General features: G+C 53.0%; 1 protein-coding gene and 1 non-coding gene across 2 annotated transcripts; both read right to left on the bottom strand.

The window, feature by feature from the left end:
• Positions 1 to 34: 34 nt before the first annotated feature.
• On the bottom strand, positions 35 to 17,009 carry DVL3 (dishevelled segment polarity protein 3). Its single transcript, XM_059687184.1, has 16 exons — positions 16,547 to 17,009; positions 11,123 to 11,192; positions 10,478 to 10,599; positions 10,249 to 10,358; positions 9,923 to 10,058; positions 9,662 to 9,755; positions 9,397 to 9,466; positions 8,634 to 8,773; positions 8,362 to 8,438; positions 8,179 to 8,246; positions 7,874 to 8,023; positions 7,152 to 7,283; positions 6,814 to 6,981; positions 3,179 to 3,394; positions 2,674 to 3,084; positions 35 to 1,845 (listed from the first exon to the last, which is right to left on the bottom strand). Exons 1-16 carry the CDS (start codon positions 16,705 to 16,707, stop codon positions 1,814 to 1,816), a joined length of 2,157 nt encoding a protein of 718 aa, XP_059543167.1. The 5' UTR covers positions 16,708 to 17,009; the 3' UTR covers positions 35 to 1,813.
• On the bottom strand, positions 14,007 to 14,170 carry LOC132232160 (U1 spliceosomal RNA). Its single transcript, XR_009452303.1, has one exon. It is a non-coding gene; the product is annotated as a U1 spliceosomal RNA (small nuclear RNA).
• Positions 17,010 to 25,359: the final 8,350 nt, after the last annotated feature.

The raw sequence follows: 25,359 nt of genomic DNA, 5'->3' as shown, positions 1-25,359 counted from the left end.
AATTTAGAGCAAATAATAATAATAATAATAATAATAATAATAATAGCTACCATTTATTGAGCACCTATTCTACTGTGTGCCAGGCACTGTGCTAGGCACTTTTCATACAATATCTAATTTAAATCCTCACAACAACCCTGTGAGGTAGGTATTATTATCGTCATTTTACATATGAGGGAACTGAGGCTCAGAGAGATTAAATAACTCTCCTATCACACAACCAAAAAGTAGTAGAGCTAGGATTCAAACCCAGAACAACTTGACTCCAAATCCCATGCTCCTGTGAACTAGAGCAGAGGCAGAGGGGAGAAGGACTGAATTTAAGAAAGATTGTTGGAGTAGAATGAATATGTTCTGCTGAATAGTAAGATTTGGGAAGGGATTTAAGTCCATAGATGTTTCTAGTTGATGAGCCTATGTAGATTGTGAAAGTAACTAGAATTGGAATTCATGAAGTGGGGGAAATGCATTGAGTCCATATGGACATGTCCATGAAGATGTCCGGTGAATAATAAAAACACAAATCTAAAGATTAGAGGGAAATTGGGGATGGAGAGATAGATTTGAGAATACCCAGCATATCAAAGGCAGGTAAGGACCTCCTGATGGATGATACCATTTGGGGAGTAAATAGGAAAGAGAAGTGGATTGAAGACAGAACACAGGGAGCACCAACACTGAAGGCAGGAGCAATAGTGGAAGAATTCTCAAGAAAGTTGGACATGGCAGAGTCAGAAAAAAAAGAGAAGTATAGGAGGCAGCCCTCCTCCCAGTGGCTAGAAGCCACGGTCTGGGTTGGGAGCAAACTAGAGCTGCTAGAAGGCAGGCAAGACTGAGTCAAATTTCCAAGGTAGCCTTCACTCACAAAAAACCCCAGGAAGTATTTAAATGAGTGCCAAATGCCCCTTCCCTGGTTTGCCCCAAAGCCTGGAATTTAGTACTTCATCTCTTGACACCCCAGTTCTGAAAATATGGGAGCCCAAGTGAGCCAAAAGAATTCATAGAAGAGGCTTACAGTCATAATTTGTTTAGAGTAGAAAACAGGTTAAAAACAAAAACCTGGCACTCGCAGAATTCCCCCTGCCCAATCATGCTCTGGGGCAGTGGTTCTCAACCTTCCTAATGCCGTGACCCTTTAATACAGTTCCTCATGTTGTGGTGACCCCCAACCATACAATTATTTTCGTTGCTACTTCATAACTGTAATTTTGCTACTGTTATGAATTGTAATGTAAATATCTGATATGCAGGATGTATTTTCATTGTTTGTGACACACAGGTTGAGAACCGCTGCTCTGGGGTACCATGGTGATGTGAAAAAAGGAAAAAGTGTGCAATGCAGGGGGCAAGGTGAGAACAGCCTGCTTGTTGTCTGGGGAGCCCTCTGATGAGCCCCATATATGGGCTTTATCCAGGTAGGATGATGATAGGGACATGTGGGGGAGGCTTAAGGGCTATGAGGAAGGGGAGAAAGGATAGAGGTACGTCAGGGGACCAGCCCCACAACCTGGGAGAAAATTGGGAGAGAGAGGCCAGCCCTCTGGGCAGGGACCAGCCCTGAGGCTTAAGTGAACTTGCATAGGCACCTGTGTGTGTGCACGTGTGTGAAAGAGAAAGAGAGAGCACGCACACTCTCTGGAAAGGCGAACAATCCCTCATATATGGGCAAAGGGCTGGAGCCCTCCCCAGAAGCCTAGTGACTCAACATGCTGAAGTGTGGGTGTGGGGGCTGCATATCCTCGGGAAGCCCTGAGGGGCTGTTGAAGCAGGGTTCCTGGTTTCCTCGGAGGCTGGGCCTCCCCTCGCTGGGGGCTCACAGAAAGTCAAACAGCCCGAAATTCTTGGCTGCTCCACGCCCAGGAAAAATTGGGGGAGGAAAAAAGAAAGAAAAGAAATGTTTCAGGCCCAGAGGTGAGATGAGCCTGTTGGTTAGTAGGGTTAAGGGTCTGAAGGAACCAGCACACAATTGCAGGCAAGGGGTGGGGTAGGGCAGAGATCAGGCAACGAAGGCCCCCCCTGGGCTCCTGGTAAGGGCCCAGTGCAGGAAGGGATAGCATGGATACTTACTAAAGGTGACCCACAACTCTAGGGTGCAAGCAGCAGGCAAGAGACGGTCAGGCAGCAGGCAAGGAACAATGAGGAGGGGCAGATGGAGCAAGTATTTTTTTGGTGTCAGTATTGCGTGTGTGGTGCAGTTCAGAGATGGGACACATGCTTGTGGCGATGAGGTTAATAGGCAGATGGTGTAGCTGAATGAATGGTGAAAGGGACCTGAGGTGGGGAAATGGTGGGGATAAGGGGCTGGGCAGGCCCTCAAGGGCACAGTTGAATTCCTGAAGTGTATGCACAGGTGAAGGGAGTCAGGAGCAGCACCAGCAAGTCGGGTCCCAGGGACATGAAGGATCCTGAGAAGTCCTGTGCAGCAGTTAGTGGGCAGAGGGACAAGCTGGGGCTGCTGGCAGGTTAGGGGCTGCAATAGCTATGTGGGTCACCCCACCCTCGCTGAGCTCAGCGAGCAGTTAGCGCGCCTGGATTTAGTTCCGTTTATTTCCCTTTCAGGTACCAAAGTAAAAAAGACTGGACAGATGGAGAGAGGGACGCAGCCGGCCAGGTTAGAGGTGGGATGGAAGTGGGGGAGGGGCCCTGCTCACATCACATCCACAAAGAACTCACTGGGGTTTCCCATGGCCATGCGGAAGGACTGTCTGCTGGCAGTCAGTTCGGGGGGCACCGAGGCCAGGTCACGGCCTGGGGGGGCTCCTGGGGGTCCCATGGCCGCGGGCGGTGGGGGCATCATCAGCATGGGGGGGCCGTAGAGAGGGGGCACGCCAGGGGGGCCGTAGCTCGGGTGCGTGTGATGGCTGCGCAGGCTGCTGGCCAGCGAGTGGTGGCTGCGGTGGCTGTGCTCGCTGGCGGCAGGCCCCGAGCGCTCGCTGGGCGCCCGCTCCCGGGGCCCCCGCAGGCTGCTGCGGGTTGTGTGGTCCGACTCGCTGCCGCTGCCACCTGACTTCGAGTCTCCAGCCTTCGGGTCTTTCTCTTTCCGCCGGTCGCTGCCGCTGCGGTTGGAGCCACTGCTCCGGCTGCCTGTAGGGGACAGGCAGGGGCAGGGTGGTGGATGTTCAAGAGCTCGCCGAGGAAGCCTGGGTCTCCTCCGCCTTACCTGTCTCCGCCACCTTACCTTCACTGTGCTGACTGCTGGCACTGCCCCCGCCGTAGCTGTACCCCAGCTCCGGGAAGCCTGGGTGTGGGTTGTAGGGGTGCGGGGGTGGCGGGTACTGGTAGGGGAAAGCCATGGGCCAAGGGGCAGCCCCCGGGTGCGGCAAAGGGGCCAGTGTGTCCTGGTCAGAGGCACCGCTGGAGCCGTCGTGATCGTGGAGGGACAGGTTGGCCATGTCTGTGGAGGGCAGGAGAGGGCCGGATGTTGGGACTCCCCCATACCTTTGCACCTCTGTCAGGAGGGAGGTCCCAGCCTAGGCTGCATTGGATGCATATGAGATGACAACAGCAGTGGTAGTTTCCCACCATTATGGAGGAGGCATAGGCCAGAGAGCTCACATTCCTTCTTAAACCCTCTCCACCACCCCGAAGAGGTGGTAGAGAGGGAGCCCCTGCAGACAGCCCCGGGAAAACCCTTCTCAGGGAGGCCCCAGTCACCATTCCTAGCCTCAATGCCAAATCCTGACACCCACCTCCCAGAAAAGCCTTTGGCAGTTTCTCCTCCTTCCTAAGTGGACTGGAAGGGACAAATCTCACTCTGTTCACTTAGGGCAGTGATTTTCAACTGGTGTGCCACCAGAATTTTTAAAACAGGCAGTACCTGACTAGTGAGGGGCTCTGACCTCTTTTTCCTTAGACTCAAATAAAGAGTGGCCAACACAACAATAACGGTCCCATGTGAGTGAGTCAAAATTATACCGATCTTTTTTGTCAGATTGGCAAAACAATTTTTTTGTGTGTGCGCCACAGAATTTTAGTATTTAACTTATATGTGCCATGAGATGAAAAAGACTGAAAATTGCTGACTTTGGAGGGTAAAAGGTAGAGGAATGTAGGAGGCTGACACCTCAGACAACGATCAGGTAGGTACTGCATACCTGCAATTCATTAGGCACAATACAAAACACTATCTCATACAAATATTACCCCAACCCTATGAAGAAGTTGCTAGGCACATTTTTTTCACATGAAGTAAGTGCAGTCCAGAGAGGTTAAATGACCAGCTTGAGTTCAACCTAAACTGTAGCCAGAACAGAAGCTAAAAATTGCTAACTTTTTTACATTTCCAGATGAGGAAATTAGTAAGGAGTAGGAAGCAGTTTGGTGAAATTGTGCCCTCCCCTCTCACCTAACACTAAAAAAAAAAATACCCATTAAAAACCAGAATGAACATAGGGCCTTTCAGAACCTTCCCATACAGAAGGCCATTGGGAGAATCAATTTCCTGGTGCTGCTGGGGAGGGTGGAAGTGGGGTGGGAAGGGCCCAGAAAGAGAACAAGTTAGGTGCCTCGTCTGTGCTCTCCACCCCATTCCCAGGGAGGCGTGGTTCTTCATTGTATTAACATTACTTCTTTCCCGACTCTGGCTCCCCCAGTAAATGTTAAGGATAAGGATGCCCCCACTAATGTTAGAACTACCTGGAAGGGAGTTTAAGGGGCCACTAGGACTAATGACCTGCCTTGGACACCCCTTACTCACACCCCATCTGTACCAGGTCCCAGAGGCCTGCCAGATATAGACTGAGCCCTTTGCTCCAAGCCCTTAAGTAAGCCAGCCCAACCTTCCAGGGGAGAAGAGATAAGGAGAGGGGGCCCAAGGGGGCCCAAGCAGCCAATGAAGTCTTCCAGCCAAGCCATGAACTTGTCACGGCCAGCAGCTAGCATGAAGGGTGGTGGTGGTGGTAGTAAGCAGGGGCCTGCTTTGGCTCATGTTCCAGGAGCTGGTGACTATTTCAACTTCCAGGCTATCATCCCAAGGGGAGAGACTATGTGTTCCTGGGGTTCCCCAGGTCCTCGGCTTTTCCCTTTGAGCTTGCCACTCTCCCAGCTTAGGACACCTCAGTCAGTGAGAAGGAAAAGACCTGTTATGTCAGTGTCTCCCTGAGCTGGGCCTCTGGTGCCAGGTCCATGGGTAGAAGATCCAGGAGGACCCAGGGATGGAAGGATGTCTCTTGAGCAAAAACTAGAGCTCTTCTGAAAAGCTTTATGTGTCTCTGGAAATTTGGGATCAGGGCTGACTTCTGCTAAGGATGACAATATCACACTTGATTGAGTCTAAGAAGCCACTGGTTGTAAGATGCACTCCAATTTCAGACATTGAAATGCATGGTAAGTGTTCATCTTAGAATCAATTAAATATATGAAGAATGGACAACTTTTTAAAGGGTACTTTCTGTGGGCTAAACATGGTGCTGAAAGCATTATATACATTACATCGTCCTCAAAACAGCTCTATGATATAGATTCCACTATTACTTCCACCTTACAGATCAACAAATTGAGGCATTGAGAGGCTGTGTCACTCATGTTCACACAGTAAGGGTAGTGCTAGGATTTGAACTCAGAACTGTCTAACTCCAAAACTCTGTGCATCTACTCCATGTGGCCACGCTGGAGCAGCTGAGGGCCAGGAACCCACCCTCCACCAGGACTTGTGCTCTGAAGAAACAGCTTTTCTGGTCCCTAGAACCTAATCTGAAGCATTTTAAGAGTTAGTTTTTGGACTCCAGCCAGCACCACTGGGCTTAGAGAAGGTTCCCTCAGGTAGAGGTGGCTTCTGGGTGAGGGTTTCAGCTCCCAACACTGAGTGATGCTGTCCTGTTCCGAAGACTCCCCTTTCAAAGGGCTTCAGAAAGAGAAGAGGGCTTCCACGCAGACCTCTCCTGCTTACTAACTCCAACTGGCTTTGCACTTTTTCAAGAGCAAGTCCAGCTCCTGTTATAGCTTGTAGAATCCTATGCAACAGGGGTGGGGAACCTTTTTTCTGCCAAAGGCCACTTGGATATTTATAACATCATTCACAGGCCATACAAAATTATCAACTTAAAAATTAGCCTGTTATATTTACTCAAACATTTAATTAACTCACCCCTAATGCCTTGGCAGGGCCAGACCAAATGATTTCGAGGGCCTCATACCACCCACAGGCTGGACATTCCCCACCCCACTCTACAACCTGGTCCTGATAGCTTCTCTAGCTCCATCCTGAAGCACAGTCCCTCCACAGAGGTCTGAGGAAGCTGAGGACATGGGGCCTCAGACAAATCCTAGCTCCTACCCTGGTGGACCCTGCTTGATGCTGGGAAGCTAAGCAGGGCCCAAGGATAGGAACTCTGGCCTTGCTAAGACAATGTTTCTGCACCACTACACACCTGGTCAAACCCAGATGGTGGGAAGAACAAGGGCTCTGGAGCCAGAAAGACCTGGAACCACGGCCTAGTTTCTCTGCTTCTAGTAGTGAAACCTGGGGTGGACTATTTACCGTCTACATATCTCAGTTGCCTCATCTGAAAACAGGGATAGTAATCCATCTCCCCAAGGGCAGAGAGGAGGTTGTGAGGAGTGATAGAGTGAGATGATGTTTTAGAAACAATCAGCATGGTGCCAGGCACTTAGAAAATGCCAGCCCCTCCAGGGGACGCAAGGCAGGTGAAGAGGCTGAACTGGGTTCTGCTTCCACCACAAAACTCAGGCCTTGAGCTGGGAGCCCAGCTCTGCTGCCCCCTCCTCTGGGTTCCCTGGAGTCTGCTGCCACACCCCTGGGCACCGCCCCAGTCCCAGCCAGAAGACAGGGCAAGGAAGTGGGGAGGCACGTACTGCCGCAGAGGTCACCAAAGATGTAGTAGCACTGCTCGGAGAAGGTGATCTTGTTGACAGTGTGGCGGATGAAGCCAGCTTTCAGCAGGTTGCTTGCATACTTGCGGGCTTCTCGTCGGTCAGTGAAGCCTTCCACGTTGTGGTACAGCCAGTCCACCACATCCGAGCCTGGGAGCAAGGCTACCTTTGATTGGGAGGCCCACCTTGGGCTCATCTGGCCTCACAGAAGCCATGAGGGTGGGCCTGGTTCCAGCTCAAGGGAGTTATGGGCGCCCAGCCTATCCTGCTCCCTCACTGCCCACCACCCCATCCTTCATCCCACCATGGGGCCCTCTCACCGATGAAAGCGTTGGGGATAGTGATCTTGAGCCACATGCGGTCTCGGACCTCCAGCCCGGATTCAGGGGAGGCCATGGCTTTCACAATGGCAGCCATGTCACTGTGGATGGACAGGTGAAAGTCGTCTAGGCCTGGGGGTGGGAAGCAAAATGGTCAGGCAGAAAGGGGCTGTGGAGGTAGGCAGACGGGAGTTTGCATTCCAGTTCTACCGTCTAATAAATATGGACCAGTGTTGGACAAATTATTGACTTCTTGGACACTCAGTTTCTCCTGTAAAAATAGGGACTTTCACGTCTACTTTATAGGGATGTTTGAAGATAATTAAATAATGTAAATGAAGGTGCTTAGTATAGTGCATAACGAGTGTTATGATAATAAAAATGGCAGTCATTATTACGTGCTTACTTTATGCCACACACTGTGATACCTGCTTCACTTATACCCTTTCATTAACCCCCGGGAGCCTGGTAAAGCGCACATCTTTAGTCCCATTTTACAAGAGGAAACTGAGGCTCACTGGGTGCTCAATACCAGTTCAGAACCAAACACTGTTTAGTGAGCTTCGGGTGTCCCCTGAGGGAAGCTGCAGTGTGAAGTAGCTGGAATGAGCCGAGCCCCCTCCAGCCCCTCTGCCTTTCAAGCAAGTCTCCACATGGGCCTTCATCAGTCCCTCTCACCTGGCCCTGTCTGCTGGGCCCAGGGGACAGGGTTGGACACTCACGCTCTGTGTCAGGGATGGAGCTGGTGATAGAGGAGCTGGTGGAGGTGATGGTGCTCAGGGAGGGGCTCATGCCGTAGGCAGGGAAGGTGCCAGTCATGGCTGCAGTGTGGGAGACCCAGGCCGCAGGGTCAATGGGCCGGATGGGCTCGCCTGCAGGGAGGATGAGGAGTTAGGGGCTGCCCACCCTGCCCAGTGCTGGGCCCAACAGGGTAGGTGTGAGGATTCAGGGCAACACAGAAGGCAGGAGAGACAGAGCTCGTGTATGCCAGACACCAGTTTTAGGGCCAAGTTCCCCATCCACTTACTCCTGGGCAATGTGAAGCAACCACGTGGACTTGGGTCCCAGCACTTGGCTACAGTCAGGGTGATGGGCCTGAAAGCAAGGGTGTCCCTAGTGAGGGCAGGATGTATGGAGGCGAGACCAAGCCCCTTGCCTGATAGCCAGAAATGCCTGGCACCTCCTCCGTAATGCTTCAGCCCATCCATACCCTGGTTTGTGCACAATCTCCCGCAGTACCCGGACTGCGTCGTCATTACTCATGTTCTCAAAGTTGATCTCGTTTACCTGGGAAATAGGACCAGGAATGGGATAAGCAGCTGTGCTGGGGAGGGAGTTAGGGAAGCTTGGTGGATCAGGAGGTCTTCCCCACCAAGAAGGGGCCTCTGAATAGGGTAGAGAGGGTAGGAAGAATGAGAAGGAACAGAGGGTACATCTCCCCAACTCCCTATCTACACCACCAGCCACAGTGAACAATGGTACCTGTAACAGCATATCTCCTGGCTCGATGCGTCCATCAGCAGCCACGGCCCCACCCTTCATGATAGAGCCAATGTAGATGCCTCCGTCACCACGCTCGTTGCTTTGGCCCACAATGGAGATGCCCAAGAAGTTATACTTTTCTACAGGGAGTAATAAGACCTTGAGATGGGAGCAAGGTTCCTAACCAAATTCTGAGCCCCTTATTAGAAAGAGTGGAAAGGGACAAGAGCTAACATTTATTGAACTGGAACCAGGCACTGGGTTCAGCATGCTCAATAGGCTTTCATTAATCCTTGCTGGAGGTGAGGCAGGGACGCTCAGTCTCATTTTACAGAGTAGACAGCTGAGGTTCAGAGAATTTAAGTGACTCTTCTAAGCCATTAAATGGCAAAACCAGTATTCAAACTCATTTAAATTCCAGACAAAGTTGGGGCTCTTTCACTACACCCAGCTATCTCCTAAAAGAGTGGGTAGGGCAGAAATCAGAGAACAAGAATGCAACAGATAAAACATGGGAAATGGGAAGCAATCAGAAATCACTTCCTCCAGGAAGTCTTCCCTGATGCTTTTCTCTGCTTCCATAGCTCTGTGTGCTTCTCTCTGGCATAGCCCTGATCATGAGATACTGAAATAATCAGTTTAGGTTTATGAAAGAGAGCTCCTTGAAGGCAGGGAACATAGCTTGTGTCTCTTTAAACTCCTTGAGTCTGCCCAGTGTCTGGCATACAGTAGGCACTCAAGAGTGTTGTTTCACCAGACTCACCCATGTTGAGAGTGACCGTGATGATGTTGAGTGACATAGTGGAGTCCGTGATGCTGCTGAAGGATGAGGACTGGAATAGATAGAGACTCTGAGCAGCAGGCAGGGGTGGCAGGAACTCACTGCTCTCCCCTAGCTCCTCCTCAAGGTGAGCCTTCAGCCACCACCTTCCCTCTAAGGTTCTAGACACTGCCCCAAGGGGAGGGGATCTAAGGACGGATAAGCCCTGGCCTTGCCCCACTCACCCCTAGCACCCCAGGTCCCATACCCGCTCAATCCGGGAAACCTTCTGCTTCCGCCGCCGCCGCTTGTGTCTTCTCATCAGGCGTGAGGCACTGCTCTGCTCTGTGGAGCTGCTGAACCTGTGGGGCCCACAGTCGTTCCCCACCAGGCTGACCTAGCCCTGCCCCATAAGAGGCACTGCAGGGCCCAGGTCCCCAGCACAAAGCCCACATCCCTCCCAGGGGCCCAGTATCCTCAGGGTTCAGGGATCACCTGCCCACCAGTCCTCATAAAACCAAGGCCCTACCTGCTGGTGGAGTCATCCTCCTCGGAATCAAAGAAGCTGGTGGTCTCCAACTCGCTGCTCATGAGGGTAGTCGAGCTGTCATAACCCCCTGGTTCTCGCCGCCGCTCCCCTTTTGCAGTTCCATTTAGCCGGGTTGCTGCAGGGGATGGAGGCAGCTGGGTTCACAGTGCCCAGTGTAGGAGGGAAGGGAGGAGAGGCAGGCTAGGGGCTGCACTGGGGCCAGTCCTATCCAGAGCTCAGTAAGTTGGGCAAAGAGGTGGTCAGCTGAGTGGAAGCTGTGGGGAGGGCACCGGGATGGGGAAGGCATCTGTTCAGGGAAGACGCACTGTGCTCTGGGCCGTCCCTCCTGCGAGGCCGCTCCCGCTGGGCAGACACCAAGGAGTCCGTCTCTGTGTCATTGTCCAGGTTCTCCTGGCTGCCCCCACCAGCATGAGGGCTGCAGGGAAGATAGGACTTGGTGGGGGAGGGGGCAGGCTGGGGGCTCCCTCCCCCAGCCCTGGGCTGAGCTGACCTGGCCCTCCCCACAGGCCCTGCCTACCCTCAGGTCACACTCACTGGAAGGATGGCGGCCGGGAGTCCCCAATGCCTCCTGTGCGCTCCATGGGAGGTGGCAGCTCCGATGGGTTATCAGCACAGAAGGGAGCTGGCTCTGGGTGTGAGCCTTCAGCTGACACCAGCTGATGGGGAGAAAATGGGTAGGTAGTATGGCACGAGGGCACCAGGGAGAGTAGGATAGTTGGCTTCTGGCAGGGCATGAAGACTTGGGGAGAATGAAGCAGGGGACACGGAGGGAAAAGAGACAGGACTATGCAAGGACAGCTGACCTGAGGAGCAGGCCCACTGGCAGGTGGACGGTGTCAGGGAGGCATGGGCTGGCGAAGGGCGATGGGGGCAGAGAGTAAGGGTCCAAGGCAGAGTTCAGCAGGTGACAGAAGGGAACCTGAGGCAAAGTGCCTCCAAGGGCATAGGAACCAATTTTGCCTCCTATGTATGTTTCTGTAGCCGCCTTTTCCCTTTCACACCACTCCCCCAGTTTTCACCAAGGCTATAGAATTTGGGGCAGAAACTGTTCAGTTAAAACTCAGGGACAGTTCAGATACTGAAACATAAAACCATCAGCTATAACCTTAGCAATGTCTTTCCTCCGTCCAGCCCATGGCAGGAATGTGGACGGAGGGAGAGTTGAGAAAGGATCCTTACCCAGGACACCACCCGGCCATTGAAGCAGGGCAACTTGGCATTGTCATCTGAGATCTCCTCCTTCACCACTCTGCAGGGAAAGGGAGGTTGTCAATGAGCTTTCTGGGGTAGAAATGGAGGTGTCCTCACAATCCCAACTCTCAGGGGCTCCTCCATCCTAAACTGGGAATCAAACCACCAGCACCAGCCTGTTCAAACAACAGCATGGGTGGGGGTGACCCAGCTGCCTTCCTGGTCACCTGACAAATCGCTGTCCCCCATGAGTGCAACCACTCCCTAGAATCTCAAGAGCGCTTTATCCATCCCCAGTAAGGCTCTCATGGGCTGGACTTTTTCTTGCCCTCTGACCCTAAACTAGGAAAAAGCACACCCTGATTACTGTCCTTCCCTTCTCAATTGGGAATCCTGACATTCTTCTGGGAGGTGTGGGTGAGGAATTTAAGAAAATTAGGAAAGAAAAAGGGAGAAGACATTTACTGCTGTTATGATAATAGTAACAATTGCTCTCATTTATTGAGCATGTATTATGGGCCAAGCACTAAGTGAACACTTTACTTGTATCATTTCATTTACTAGAGCAATGCTATATATAAGATACAGATAGGGAGACGAAGGTTCAACAGGTTCAGAAATTCACCTATAGTGACACCACTAATCAGTGACGTGCTGGAATTTGAATCCTCATCAGCCTGACTCCAAGCTTTATTCCTACCAATTATACCATCTTATCTCCCCACAGTGATAATATATATTCTTCACACCAGCCTCATTGCGTAGACAATATGATCCCCATTTTATGAATAAGGAACTGAGAAACATTCAGTAACTTGTCCAAGGCCACAGAGCTAGAAGATGTCAGAGTTGAAATTCAACCCCAAGCTTGTCTGACTCTAAATCCCACACTCTTTGGACAGTATTTCACATTCTCTCCTGTACAATGACAGAGGTGATGTGGGTCTGTGTGGAAGGTGAGGTAGGGGAGGCAGTGATGTGAGGCATGGGGGGTGGGGGTGGGATGTGGTCACAGGCATGCAGTGAGGCAAGAAGTCAGACTAGGACCACAGTTTGGGGCCAGCGAAAGAAACTGGAATAGTTTGAGGTCCCCCAGGAGGACAGAGCTGGAAAGATGTGATTAGGGGCAAGAGGGAGACACATGCCTGGAGCTGTGAGCAGAGAGAGAAGACACTAAGGAAGGAGGCTGCGAAGCCCAGTCTCCCTGTTCTTGAAGAAGTTCTGCCCAGAACTGGGAACGTGCTTGGCTCCTTGCGATGTTCACATTCTTGGACTCACAGCCAAGTTCGAAGGCCGAGCCTACCCTCCTCCCTCCCATCCAGCCCTGGCTCCTCCATCATTTCCAGCCCCACAACGACCCCGAGAAAGCAGCTCAAATCATCCTGCTCAGGGCCATCATGGCAGAAAGCCTGGAGACAGAACAGGCAGGAGAGGAGGGAAAGAGAGAGGTAGCTCAGACCTGTCAGGCAGTCCAGCCACAGGACACCCTAAGCTTGCAGCCCCCTGTGGGACCTGCGGCTCAAAAGGAGAAGAAGGTGTGTGGGACACATGGCAGGGACTCTGTGACCTGCTTCAGAGAGGGTCTCCCTGTGGTGGAAACCGTGGCTGTGTCCCCACAACCCTCTCCCCCAGCAGGCCCCACCACACAGCTCCAGCTACAGATGTTTCCTCTCTTTCTGGGGGTCACTGACAGGTCGCCAAGGCTCTGTTGACTCATAATGATCAGCTGATCAGCCTCAGAAAGCCCCCCTTCCCAAGTGGAGCTAAATGGCTCAGGGTTCCACTGCACATGAGCACACACGCGTGAACACACACACACACACACACACACACACCACACTCTCACACACACACACCACACTCTCACACACATACACACACACACACACACCACTCTCACAAACACACACACCACACTCTCACAAACTTGGGTTTAAATTCCAATTCTGCTACTTATTAGCCCTCCCATCTTAGAGAAGTTTCTTAACTTCTCCAAGCCTTTGTCTCATCCTGGTAAATGGGATTTGTAAATGCCTGGCACAGTCCAGGCATCCCATAAAAGCTAGTTTCTAACTTTGTGAATTTTCAGGAGGATCCATACTCTCTTTCTAATTAGGAGTAAGTTTGCAAGGGCTGGAACCAAACACATCTGCTCATCATTCACCGTTCATGCAATTAAGAAGCCTTTGCTGAGAGAGTGCCCAGTGAGTTTTAGATCCCGTGCTTGCCGTTGTATAAACCTCAAGCAGCATCAGAGCTGGAGCCTGCCTTGTTCTCTGAGGTTACAGTCCAGTGGACAGTCCACATAAGCATATTCCAGGTGGGAAGTGGTCAGAGTGAAGACCAGCAGAGGTGTTCATTGGACAGACACCTGCTGAGTGATACAGATGTCAAGTCCTGGCTAGGAGCAGGTGTATGCACAAATAGGATAAAATACCATAACTTTAAAAGCTGAACCCAGAGGACAGGAGAATTTGGACATGGAGAAGCAGGGGGAAGAAGTGTGTTCCAGGCAAAAGGCCCAGAGGCAGGACAGTGTGACATGGAGCAGGAGGAACATAGTTAGTGACTCTACTTCCCATATTGCCCCTTCCCACAGCTCAAGGCCACTCTAGCATTGGGTACCGTGTTCTATACACTATCTCCTCAGTGGTAAAAATGCTTATTCTTCTTCCATTTCCCAAATAATTTAAGAGGGTGGGCCTACCCTGAGCTTGACAAATACTTCTGGAGCCCTCACAAACCAGCATCTCAGAGGGTGAGCCTGGAGGGGAAGCAGAGGCAGCAGCCCTCCTCCTCTGACCCACCGCCCATCTGTCAGTAGGGGTCACTGGCCTCTGCCTGACCTCTTCTTTTTTTTTTTTTTTTTTTTTAGGGGAGAGCGCGAACGCAGTCCCCCACTACCACAAATTATGCAGTCGAGTTTCCCACATTTGGGGAAATCGCAGGAGTCAGCATACCCGGAGTGCAATGGGTAAGCCTTGCCCTGGGGAAACCATCTTCGTGATCATGGTATCTCCCCTGCCAGGTAAGTATGCCTGACCTCTTCTTATGGGGCTAGGATAGGTGGCAGCCCTATCACCTCTACAGTTTGCCAAGGCTCAGCATCTCCCTCAGAGAGGATGCATCTGTAAAATGGTGATATTAATAATAATACCTACAACAGTGGGATTAAGGCCTTGGACTTTAGAGCCAGATTCCTGATGTTGAACCAAGCTTTGCCACTAACTAGCCAGACGGTGTGACCTGGGTAAGTTACTTCAGGTTTTTGTGCTCTAATTTCCTCATCTGTAAACTGATGGTATTACTACCTACTTCATAGGGCTGATAAGAGAATTAAATGAGTAAAAATTAGAAAAGCACTTAGATCAGTGCCTAGTACACTGTAAGTGCCATAAAGATTTTGTTAAATGTGTATGTGTACACACACACACACACACACACACACACTCCTCTACCAGGTCTGCTCATTAATCCTTCTGGGGATAAAAACAAAATCAATCTCCAAAATCAATCTCCTCCATTTCATTTTTAGCATTGTTCTCAACCCTGTAAGAATGGCCTACTCTGATACTTTACCAAGGATGGTTCAAGTACCAGCGACATATACAAGATGTGTTCAGGCGTTACCTGAATGCACACTGCTTAATTCAACAGTTAACATTTATTTTTAACATATCTTATAAAGAAATACAAGCAGAAAATCAGATGGGTGATTTCCTATTATTGATTTGGTCAAGCTAAGAAAGAGTGAGTGGACTGACAGTGAATTTAAAGAACAATACTGTCAATAGTGAGCTGATGTAATGGGGGGCCTCCTATGACTGCAGTGAGGCCTGGCCTGGGTAGGGCCGTGCACAGGACTCCAGCTGATCTGCCCCTACCCATACCCCGAGGCAGTATCTCAGCCTCTCCTAACTCTATTCTTCTCTTACCCGGCCAAGGCATCACCCCCTCCCTCCCATCCTTGCAGATGAGTTCATCCTTCTTCCGAATTTTCCAAAGGGGAGTCCCTAGAGAGGCCGGACCTCCAGGATGGGAAAGCAGGGGTGTCTGTCTCTGGACTGAGGCCAGGCAATATTAGACATCGGAGCTCCCCGCCCCAGGGCAAGTCTGACAACAGAAAGGAGGTTAGAAGCCGCACAGCACTTTCCACTGGAAAAGCACTTTCACACACAGGAGCTCATGGGCTCATGGAACCCTGAGTTCCAGGGAGGGAAAGGTGACAACAAGCATGCCAGGCGAAGGAGGGAGAGGGTGCTCGCTGCCCAGGGCCAGGAGGGCCGGGGCCCTGGGAGAGAAGCCGGCGGCTGGACACAGGAACACTGGGGAGAAGAATGTCTTCCCTCACTCGGCCTGGGGCCTCAGCTGAGAGCAGCGCAGGCCTCTGGCCAGGGCTGCAGAGGCTGCCTCCAGGCTTCCCCACAGGCCTCCAGGCCCAGCGCCCAGTTAGTGTGGGGGCCTTCCCCGCCCCCAGTCCCCCAGGAGTTGGGGTGTGTGTGCGGGGATGGCCAGGCTCCCCCTCCCAGGCCAGCTGCTAAGGAACCTTCCGGCTCCAACATTCCATCCCTTCTTAAAGGGGAAGTCGCTGCTTCCAAACTCGGCCTGTCCAGAGCCCACGGCTGGGGGAGGAGGGCACCAGGCCGGCAGGGAGGGGAGGTGGGCGCCCAGGGACGCTTCCCGGCCCTCCTACCGGCTCCGAGGCCCTTTCCAAGACCACCCCCTGGAGGGAAAAGGCCCCCATCCGGGTCGGCAATCAGCACCTGGGCTAGTGCGGGCTCCTCCTTCGGGGTCAGGCGTTCTGCTCCCTTGACAACCTCCGACACACCCCGCAAGGAAACGGGGAGCAGCTAGGCTCCCGGTCTGCAGGCCTGAGCGGCCAGCCTGGCGCCCGGGCACCCCTCGCCTCCCCCTCCCCGCAGTTCCCAGCCCCGCAGCACAGCGCTGGGATGCTCGGTGCTCCAAATATGGCTCGGAGTGTGGAGCTGGGGAGAGGGAGAGGGAGAGGGCCGAGTGCCAAACACCCCGAGTCTGGGTTTAAAAGGTGGCCCCTGGGCAGGAGGGGGTGGGGGGCTCGGGCTCTGGGACTGGGAGGAGGGGTGTGTGTGTGTGTGTGTGTGTGTGTGTGTGTGTGTGTCTGAGCCGCTGGTCTCAGAGGTGAGCGGGCTTCCTGGGCTGGTCCTGATTGCTCTTGGGGAGCTGGACGCCCCCCTAAACGAGAGCGAAAGGAGCGCCCCTAGAGAGGCTGGACTCCCGGGTCTGCAACAAGCAAGGGGAGCAAAGGGCCGAGGGCCCCCAGCATCCAGAGCGGGGCTGGGAGCCAGTGCAGCCGGGGGAGCGCCAACTGCCGAATGGCCTCTGGAAGCCAGAGGGGCCGGGGTCCCCCGGAGGCGAGGCGGGGGCCATCCTCACCCGAAATCGTCGTCCATAGACTTGAAGAAGAACTTATAGCTGGGCCGCTGCAGAACGCCCTTAAAGTCCGCCAAGGTGACGCGCTCGGCGGGCAGCGGCAGCTTCACCAGGTACGGCGTCTCCTGCCCGTCCAGGTGGTAGATGATCTTGGTCTCGCCCATGGCTCCGGCCTCGGGCCCGGCGGCCCGCGCGCGGCCTGCTCAGGCGGCCGGGCCGGGCCTCTCGGGCGGCGGCGGCGGCGCTCGGCGCGGCCCAGCGGCTCAGCCCAGCCCCGCGCCCGCCGCACCGCCGGCTCCCTTGTTCTCCGGCCGCTCCCGGGTCCCAGCGCCGCCTGCCGCCGCCGCGGCCGCCGCTTCCGCTCCCCACGCTCCCGGCTCGGCTGGCGACGGCTACTCTTCCGGCGGCCGTGGCCCTCCCGGCTCTGGGCTGCGGCCGGCCCGCTCCCCAACTCCGGCCCCGGCGCGCCCCGCCCCGGCGCGGCCCCGCCCCCGGCCGCCAGCCGCGCTGGCCTCGCGGCAGATGGCCGGGCCTCGGCCGCAGACACCCCGCCCACCCGCCGGGCGGCGCGCTGGTTCCTGCTCGGGTCCCAGGTCCCCCGCGAGCGTGGCCGCGCGAGTCTAGGCCCCCAGAGACGCCAGAGCTGATCTCACCAGCGTGGCCACGTCCCTGGACGCTCCCCGGTCCAGGCTCCGGACCCGGCGGGGAGGGGCTGCTCCCCTGCAGCTGGGCGGGGGAATGCAGAGGTCGCCTTGGTCTCCAGTGGCGGGTGGGTGGCGGTTCAGACCAAGATCCCTGGGGGAAGGTGACCTCGACCTGGCCCTGTAGGGTCTGTTCGGAAACATAGCTGCTGTCATCAAGTCTACCACATCTCGCGCTGACTCCTTTCATCCTCAGCACCTAAGTGCAAAGCGGTGGTCTAATAAATGGACGGAGCTCAGCCCATTTATGAAGCAGTGGTTGAGCGGCAACCTATGAACCGGGAGGTCAGGGTTTGAGTCCGGGTCAGGGCACATGCGCGTGTTGTGGGCTCAATCCCCAGTAGGGGGCGTGCAGGAGGCAGCTGATCAATGATCCTCATCATTGATGTTTCTCTCTCTCTCCCTCTCCCTCTCTAAAATCAGTAAGAATGTTCTAAAAAATAAATGGACTGAATGCAGAATGAGTACAGGAATGAAGATGCTTGTCTGACTGGGACAGTGAGTCTCAAACCAGAACTAGATATAATTGGTTCCTAACAGATCTCCTCACCCCTTCCTAATGAATACTGAGTGCCAAGGCATACTGCAAGAGATACAACAAAAACAAGACATAAGGCTGCCCTCAGGACCTTTACTTATCTGGAAGGAGGCTTGCAAATAAACGTCAAAATGACAAATTCTATGAAAAAGATAAAATGGAGTGCCAGGCCCGGGTGGCTCAGTGGTTGAGCATGGACCTATGAACCAGGAGGTCATGATTTAATTCCCGGTCAGGGCACATACCCGGGTTGCGGGTTCGTTCCTCAGCGTGCGATGTGCAGGAGGCAGTGGATCAACGATTCTCTCTCATCATTGATGTTCCTATCTCTCCCTCTCCCCTTCTCTCTGAAAGCAATAAAAAAAGTATATGTATTTTTTAATTACTGATTTTTATTTTATTTATTTATTAAATCCTCACTCGAGGATATTTTTCCATTGATTTTTTTTTTAGAGAGGGAAAGACAGAGAGAAACATTGACCACCAGGGAGGAGACTGCAATCTTGGTACATGCCCTTGACCAGATCGAACCTCTGGTTTGCAGTCCAATGCTCTATCCACTGAGCCAAACCAGCTAGGGCTAAAAGTAGCTTAAAAAAAAAAGAAAAAAAGAAAAACTAGAGTGATGTGATGTAACAGGAGAAAGAAGGTTATGGGTGATCAGAGAACACTTCTTTCATTTGAGCTAAAACTTAGAACTAATGAGGAAGCAGCTATAAGAAGGTCTGTCTGGTCTGGAGGGAGAGCATTCCAGCTGAGAGCACGACAAGTATAAGGGTTCAAGGCAGGAAAAAACTTGCCTAATTTGAGGAACAGAAGAAGGCTATTGTAACTACAGGAATAGTGTTAGATGAGAAAATAAACTGTGACCAGCTCACACAGGTCCTTTTAGGTCACAGCAACAAGTGTGGGCTCCTCTCACTTCATTTTGTACACTATTGCCAAATTAACATTTCAAGAATAAGTACCTTTTCAGACACTTCTGCTCAGAAACTTCTCCACATTCCCCTGTGCTTTTCAAATATCCTTAGTATGATATTGAAAACCCTCCATAATCTAACCTATATCTTATACAGCCTTTTGTTTCATTATACATCCTGGCTAAATTTTTAAAAATCCTCACCCCAGGATATATTTAGAGAGAGAAAGGGAGGGAGGGAGAGAGAAAGAGAGAGAAACATTGATTGGTTGCCTCCTATAGCCACCCGGACTGGGGATCCAATCCAAAACCTAGGTATGTACCCTGAACGGGAATCAAACCCACAATCTTTTGGTGTATGGGACGATGCTCCAAACAACTGAGCTGCCCCACCAGGGCCTGACTAAATTTTTGACTTCAGCAAGGTGACCTATTAGCTATCTCTTACACAAAACATGTATTTTTATTTCATACCCTTCCCTTTATATTTTTACTAGAGGCCCAGTGCATGGATTTGTGCACCAGTGAGGTCCCTCACCGGGGCCTGTGGGGATGGGGCGAAAACAGCAGTCCAATGCCGCCTGCCGCTCCTGCCTGCCACTCCTGCTCATCCTGGCCCCGCTGAGCCTGCTGCTGCCTCCCCCTCAGTAGGCTCGCACCTGCTCTGTTGCAGTGGGCAGCCATGAGCCCTGAGTGTAGAGCCTGTCAGTCAGTGGTCAGCTGAGTGGCGTTGCTGCTGCCGCCGAAGTGCACTGACCACCAGGGGGCAGCTCCTGTGTTGAGCGGCTGCCCCCTGGTGGTCAGTGCACAATATAGCAACCAGTTGACTGGGCGCTTAGGCTTTGATATATATTCTAGATGCCCAGTGCACGAAATTCGTGCACTCGGGCCGGGGGGGGGGGGGGCGTCCCTCAGCCTGGCCTGTGTCCTCTTGCAGTCTGGGAGCCCTTGGGTGATGTCCAAGTGCCGTTGTGGGGAGCAGGTCTAAGCCAGCAATCAGACATTCATAGCGCTGCCACGGAGGCGGGAGAGGCTCCAGCCACTGCTGCTGTGCTCGCCAGCCATGAGTGGCGCTCCCCCTGTGGAAGCACACTGACCACCAAGGGGCAGCTCCTACATTGAGCGTCTGCCCCCTGGTGGTCAGTGTGTGTCATAGCAATTGGTCGTTTCGCTGTTTGGTTGATTTGCATACTAGCCTTTTATTATATAGGATAAACTAGAGGCTCAATGCACGAAATTTGTGCAAGAGTAGGCCTTCCTTCCCCTGGTTGCTGGCACCGGCTTCCCTCTGGCACCCAGGACCCAGGCTTCCCTCATAGTCCCAGCTTTGTCTGGAAGGTCATCCAGAAGGACGTCTGTCTAATTAGCATATTATGCTTTTATTATTATAGACTAGAGGCCCGGTGCACAAAAATTTGTGCACTCGGGGGGGAGGGGGGGTCCCTCAGCCTGGCCTGTGCCCTCTCGCAGTCTGGGACCCCTCGGGAGATAACACCCTGCTGGCTTAGGCCTGCTCCAGGGTGGCAGAGGGCAGGCCCAATCCCTAGGTGCAGCCCCTGGTCGGGCTCAGAGCAGGGCTGATTGGGGAGTTGGGGCGCCGCCCCCTGTCATGCACAGAGCAGGGCAGATTGGGAGGTTGCGATGCCACACTCAGTCATGCTCAGGGTAGGGCTATTGGGGAGTTGGGGCACCGCCCCCTGTCACACTCAAGGCAGGGTTGATGGGGAGGTTGTGGCGCCACCCCCTGTCACGCACAGAGCAGGGCCCATCAGGGGGGTTGGGGCTCCGAACCCTGTCACGCACAGAGCAGGGTCGATCAGTGGGTTGGGGAGCTCCCCCCTGTCATGTACAGAGCAGGGCCCATCAGGGCGTTGAGGAGCTCCCCCCTGTCACTCACAGAGTAGGGCCGATAGGGGAGTTGGGGCACCGCCCCCTGTCACACACAGAGCAGGGCCGATCAGGGGGTTGGGGCGCCGCCACTCTCACACTCAGGGCAGGGCCGATGGGGAGGTTATGGCTCTACCCTGTCACACACAGAGCAGGGCCCATGGGGGGAGGGGTTTGGGGCGCCACACCCTGTCACACACAGAGCCGCAGGGTGATCAGGGGGTTTGGGCTCTGCCCCCTGTCATGCTGATCCCGATGCCAGGAGGCCTCTCGGCTCCACTGATCCCAGTGCTGGGAGGCCTCGCAGCTCCGCTGATCCCGGTGCTGGGAGGCATATTACCCTTTTACTATATAGGATAGAGGCCTGGTGCATGGGTGGGGCTGGCTGGTTTGCCCTGAAGGGTTTCCTGGATCAGGGTGGGGGTCCCCACTGGGGTGCCTGGCCAGCCTGGGTGAGGGGCTGATGGCTGTTTGCAGCTGGTCACACCCCCTTCAGGGTGGGGGTCCCCACTGGGGTGCCTGGCCAGCCTGGGTGAGGGGATGATGGCTGTTTGCAGCTGGTCACACACCCTTCAGGGTGGGGGGTCCCCACTAGGGTGCCTGGCCTGTCTGGGTGAGGGGCTGAGGCCTGAAGCTCCCAACTGCTCCTTTTTTCTTTTTCTTTTTTTATTCTGGGCCAGCTTTAGCTCTGAGGTTGGCTCCAGCTCTGAGGTCTCTGCTGCTGAAAGTAGGTATCTGGTTTGTTTAGGTTCTATAATCGAAATTCTGTATCAACTCCAGCTCTAAGATCCCAGCTCTCTGAAAGCTGGTTTCTGGGGTTTTGTTTAGCTTCTATATTTGTTACAATGTTTCTTAAACTGCAAGCTCAGAGGCCAGCAAGGCAGGCGGGGAACGTTGGAGTCCTCCGTCACTGAAGCAAGCAAGCCTCATGTTCAGTTTAAGCTGCCTGGCTGCCAGCCGCCATCTTGGCTGGCAGTTAATTTGCATATCACCCTGATTAGCCAATGGGAAGGGTAGCGGTCGTACGCCAATTACCATGTTTCTCTTTTATTAGATAGGACTAGAGGCCCGGTGCACAAAAATTTGTGCACTCGGGAGGGGGGGTCCCTCAGCCCGGCCTGTGCCCTCTCGCAGTCTGGGACCCCTCAGGAGATAACGACCTGCTGGCTTAGGCCTGCTCCCTGGTGGCAGAGGGCAGGCCCAATCCCTAGGTGCAGCCCCCTGTCATGCACAGAGCAGGGCGGATCAGGAGGTTGCAATGCCACCCTCAGTCACGCTCAGGGTAGGGCCGACTGGGGAGTTGGGGCACCGCCCCCTGTCACACTCAAGGCAGGGTTGATGGGGAGGTTGTGGCGCCACCCCCTGTCACACATAGAGCAGGGCCAATCAGGGGGTTAGGGCGCTGCCCCCTGTCACTCACAGAGCAGGGTCGATCAGGGGGTTGGGGAGCTCCCCCCTGTCACGCACAGAGTAGGGCCGATAGGGGAGTTGGGGCACCACCCCGGTCACACACAGAGCAGGGCGGATCAGGGGGTTGGGGCACCACACCCTGTCACACTCAGGGTAGGGCCGATGGGGAGGTTATGGCTCTACCCCGGCACACACAGAGCAGGGTCTGTGGGGGGTGGTTGGGGTGTCGCCCTCTATCACCCACAGAGCAGGGCCAATCAGGGGGTTGGGGCGCCGCCACTGTCACACTCAGGGCAGGGCTGATGGGGAGGTTATGGCTCTACCCTGTCATACACAGAGCAGGGCCCGTGGGGGGGGGGGTTGGGGCGCTGCACCCTGTCACACACAGAGCAGGGATGATCAGGGGGTTGGGGTGCCGCACCCTGTCACACACAGAGCAGGGCCAATCAGGGGGTTGGGGCACCGCACTGTCACACACAGAGCAGGGCTGATCAGGGGGTTGGGGCGCCGCAGCCTGTCACACACAGAGCCGCAGGGCGATCAGGGGGTTGGGGAGCTCCCCCCTATCAGGCACAGAGCAGGGCTGATCAGTAGGTTGGGGCGCCTTCCCCTGTCACAAACAGAACAGGGCGGATAGGGAGGTTGTGGCCCCGCCCCCTGTCACACACAGAGCCGCAGGGCGATCAGGGGGTTTGTGCACTGCCCCCTGTCACGCTTATCCCGGTGCTGAGAGGCATATTACCCTTTTACTATATAGGATAGAGGCCTGGTGCACGGGTGGGGGCCGGCTGGTTTGCCCTGAAGGGTGTCCTGGATCAGGGTGGGGGTCCCCAATGGGGTGCCTGGCCAGCCTGGATGAGGGGATGATGGCTGTTTGCAGCTGGTCACACCCCCTTCAGGGTGGGGGTCCCCACTGGGGTGCCTGGCGAGTCTGGGTGAGGGGCTGAGGGCTGTTTTCAGGCTGGCGGGTGACTGACGCTCCCAACCGCTCCTTTTTTTCTTTTATTCTGGGCCAGCTTTAGCTCTGAGGCTTGGCTCGAGCTCTCAGGCCTCGGCTGCTGAAAGCAGGTATCTGGTTTGTTTGGGTTCTATAATTGAAACACTGTTTCAACTCCAGCTCTGAGATCCCGGCTGGCTGAAAGCAGGTTTCTGGGGTTTTGCTTAGCTTCTGTATTTGTAACAATGTTTCATACTGCAAGCTCAGAGGACGGCAGCGGCAGGCGGGGAACGTTGGAGTCCTCCGTCACTGAAGCAAGCAAGCCTCATGTTCACTTCAAGCTGTCTGGCTGCTGGCCGCCATCTTGGCTGGCAGTTAATTTGCATATCACCCTGATTAGCCAATGGGAAGGGTAGCGGATGTATGGCTAATTACCATGTTTCTCTTTTATTAGATAGGATTTTTAAATTAAATTTATTGGAGTGACATTGGTTAATAAAAATTATGTAAGTTTCAGGTGTACAATTCTATAATATATAATCTATATATTGTATTATGTGTTCACTACCTCACCTTCCCTTTATTTATTTATTTATTTATTTATTTATGTATTTTTTAAAATATATTTTATTGATTTTTTACAAAGAGGAAGGGAGAGAGATAGAGAGTTAGAAACATCGATGGGAGAGAAACATCGATCAGCTGCCTCCTGCACATCTCCCACTGGGGATGTGCCCGCAACCCAGGTACATGCCCTTGACCGGAATCGAACCTGGGACCTTTCAGTCCGCAGGCCGACGCTCTATCCACTGAGCCAAACTGGTTTCGGCCCTTTATTTATTTTTTATTATTCATTCATTCGTTTGCTTGCTTTTTAAATTCTTTATTGTTTAAAGTATTATATAAGTCTTCTTTTCCCCCCATTGACCTCTCCCCAGCCACCCCCACCCCCTAGCTGCCTAGCACATGCCCTCACATAGTACTGTCTGTGTCCATTGGTTATGCTCATATGCATTCATTCAAGTCCTTTGGTTGATTTCTTACCCTTTCACTCCCTGCTTCTCTCATAGGTTGGACGATCTGTTTGATGCTTCTATGACTCTGGTTCTAGAGCAGGGGTGGGCAAACTTTTTGACTCAAGGGCCACAATGGGTTCTTAAACTGGACCGGAGGGCCGGAACAAAAGCATGGATGGAGTGTTTGTGTGAACTAATATAAATTCAAAGTAAACATCATTACATAAAAGGGTACGGTCTTTTTTTTTTAGTTTTATTCATTTCAAACGGGCCGGATCCAGCCCGCGGGCCGTAGTTTGCCCACGGCTGTTCTAGAGTCTCCCTCCTATTTGGTCTCTAGACCTCTAGTTCTCAGTGGAAGGAAACAATTTATTTTTAATTTCTAAGAACTCTTTTGTTCTCCAGTTCTTCCTTTTTATAGCACTTTCTTCATTCTCTTTTAATTTTGAGAATTATAGTTTCATCCCTGTGTTTTTAAAAAACTCTCTAACACTCCTAGTTTCACTAAATCCTTCAATTTCAATCTAGCCCCCAACCTCTCATCTCTATTAGATTTGCTGTTGAATCCAGAGGCTCTAATAATTTACATTTCCCCCAAGGTTCACGGGACTATTTCATTTATTATGCTGGGCACTCATGGGCTGTCAGTCTAGAAACTCATGACCTTTGGGTCTAGGACATCTTTGTATTTCTTTGGTCATTTCCTCCCCACCATTTCTCCAAAGACTGAATCTCCCATTTCTTGCAGGGGAGAAATAGGGGTAATCACCTGGCTGGATCCTATGATGGGGATTGGAAGGGCTTTTCTATTAAAAACTTTTATTGTTGAAAGTATTACCTATGTCCCCTTTTGTCTCCTATTGATCTCTTCTAGGATCCCACCCTCGCCCCCCATCCCAGGCCTCCACCACCCCTTTTGTGTCCATGGGTTATGCATATATGCATACAAGTTCCTTGGTTTGATCTCTTCCCACTCACCCACCCCCACCTCACCTCGCCCCACCCCCCGCCTTCCCTCCGAGAGACAGTCTGCTCCATGCTTCCTTGTCTCTGGATCTATTTTGTTCATTAGATTCCACATGAGTGAGATCATGTGATACTTGTCTTTCTCTGACTGGCTTACTTCACTTAGCACAATACTTTCCAGGTCCCTCCGTGCTGTCTCAAGGGTAAGAGATCCTCTTTTACTGCTGCATGGTATTCCATGTACCACAGCTTTTTTATCCTCTCTTCTACTGATGGGCACTTGGACTGTTTCCAGATCATAGCTATTGTAAATTGTGCTTCTACGAACATAGGGGTGTATACATTCTTTCTGACTGGTGTTAAGGATTTCTTGGGCTATATTCCTAGAAGTGGGATCACTGGGTCAAATGGCAGTTCCATATTTAATTTTTTGAGGAAACTC

The sequence above is a fragment of the Myotis daubentonii genome, chromosome 3 (assembly GCF_963259705.1).
Source record: "Myotis daubentonii chromosome 3, mMyoDau2.1, whole genome shotgun sequence".
Classification (NCBI taxonomy): Eukaryota; Metazoa; Chordata; class Mammalia; order Chiroptera; family Vespertilionidae; genus Myotis; species Myotis daubentonii.
Note: the sequence above shows the minus strand (reverse complement) of the source record. Positions and strands in the feature narration are given on the sequence as shown.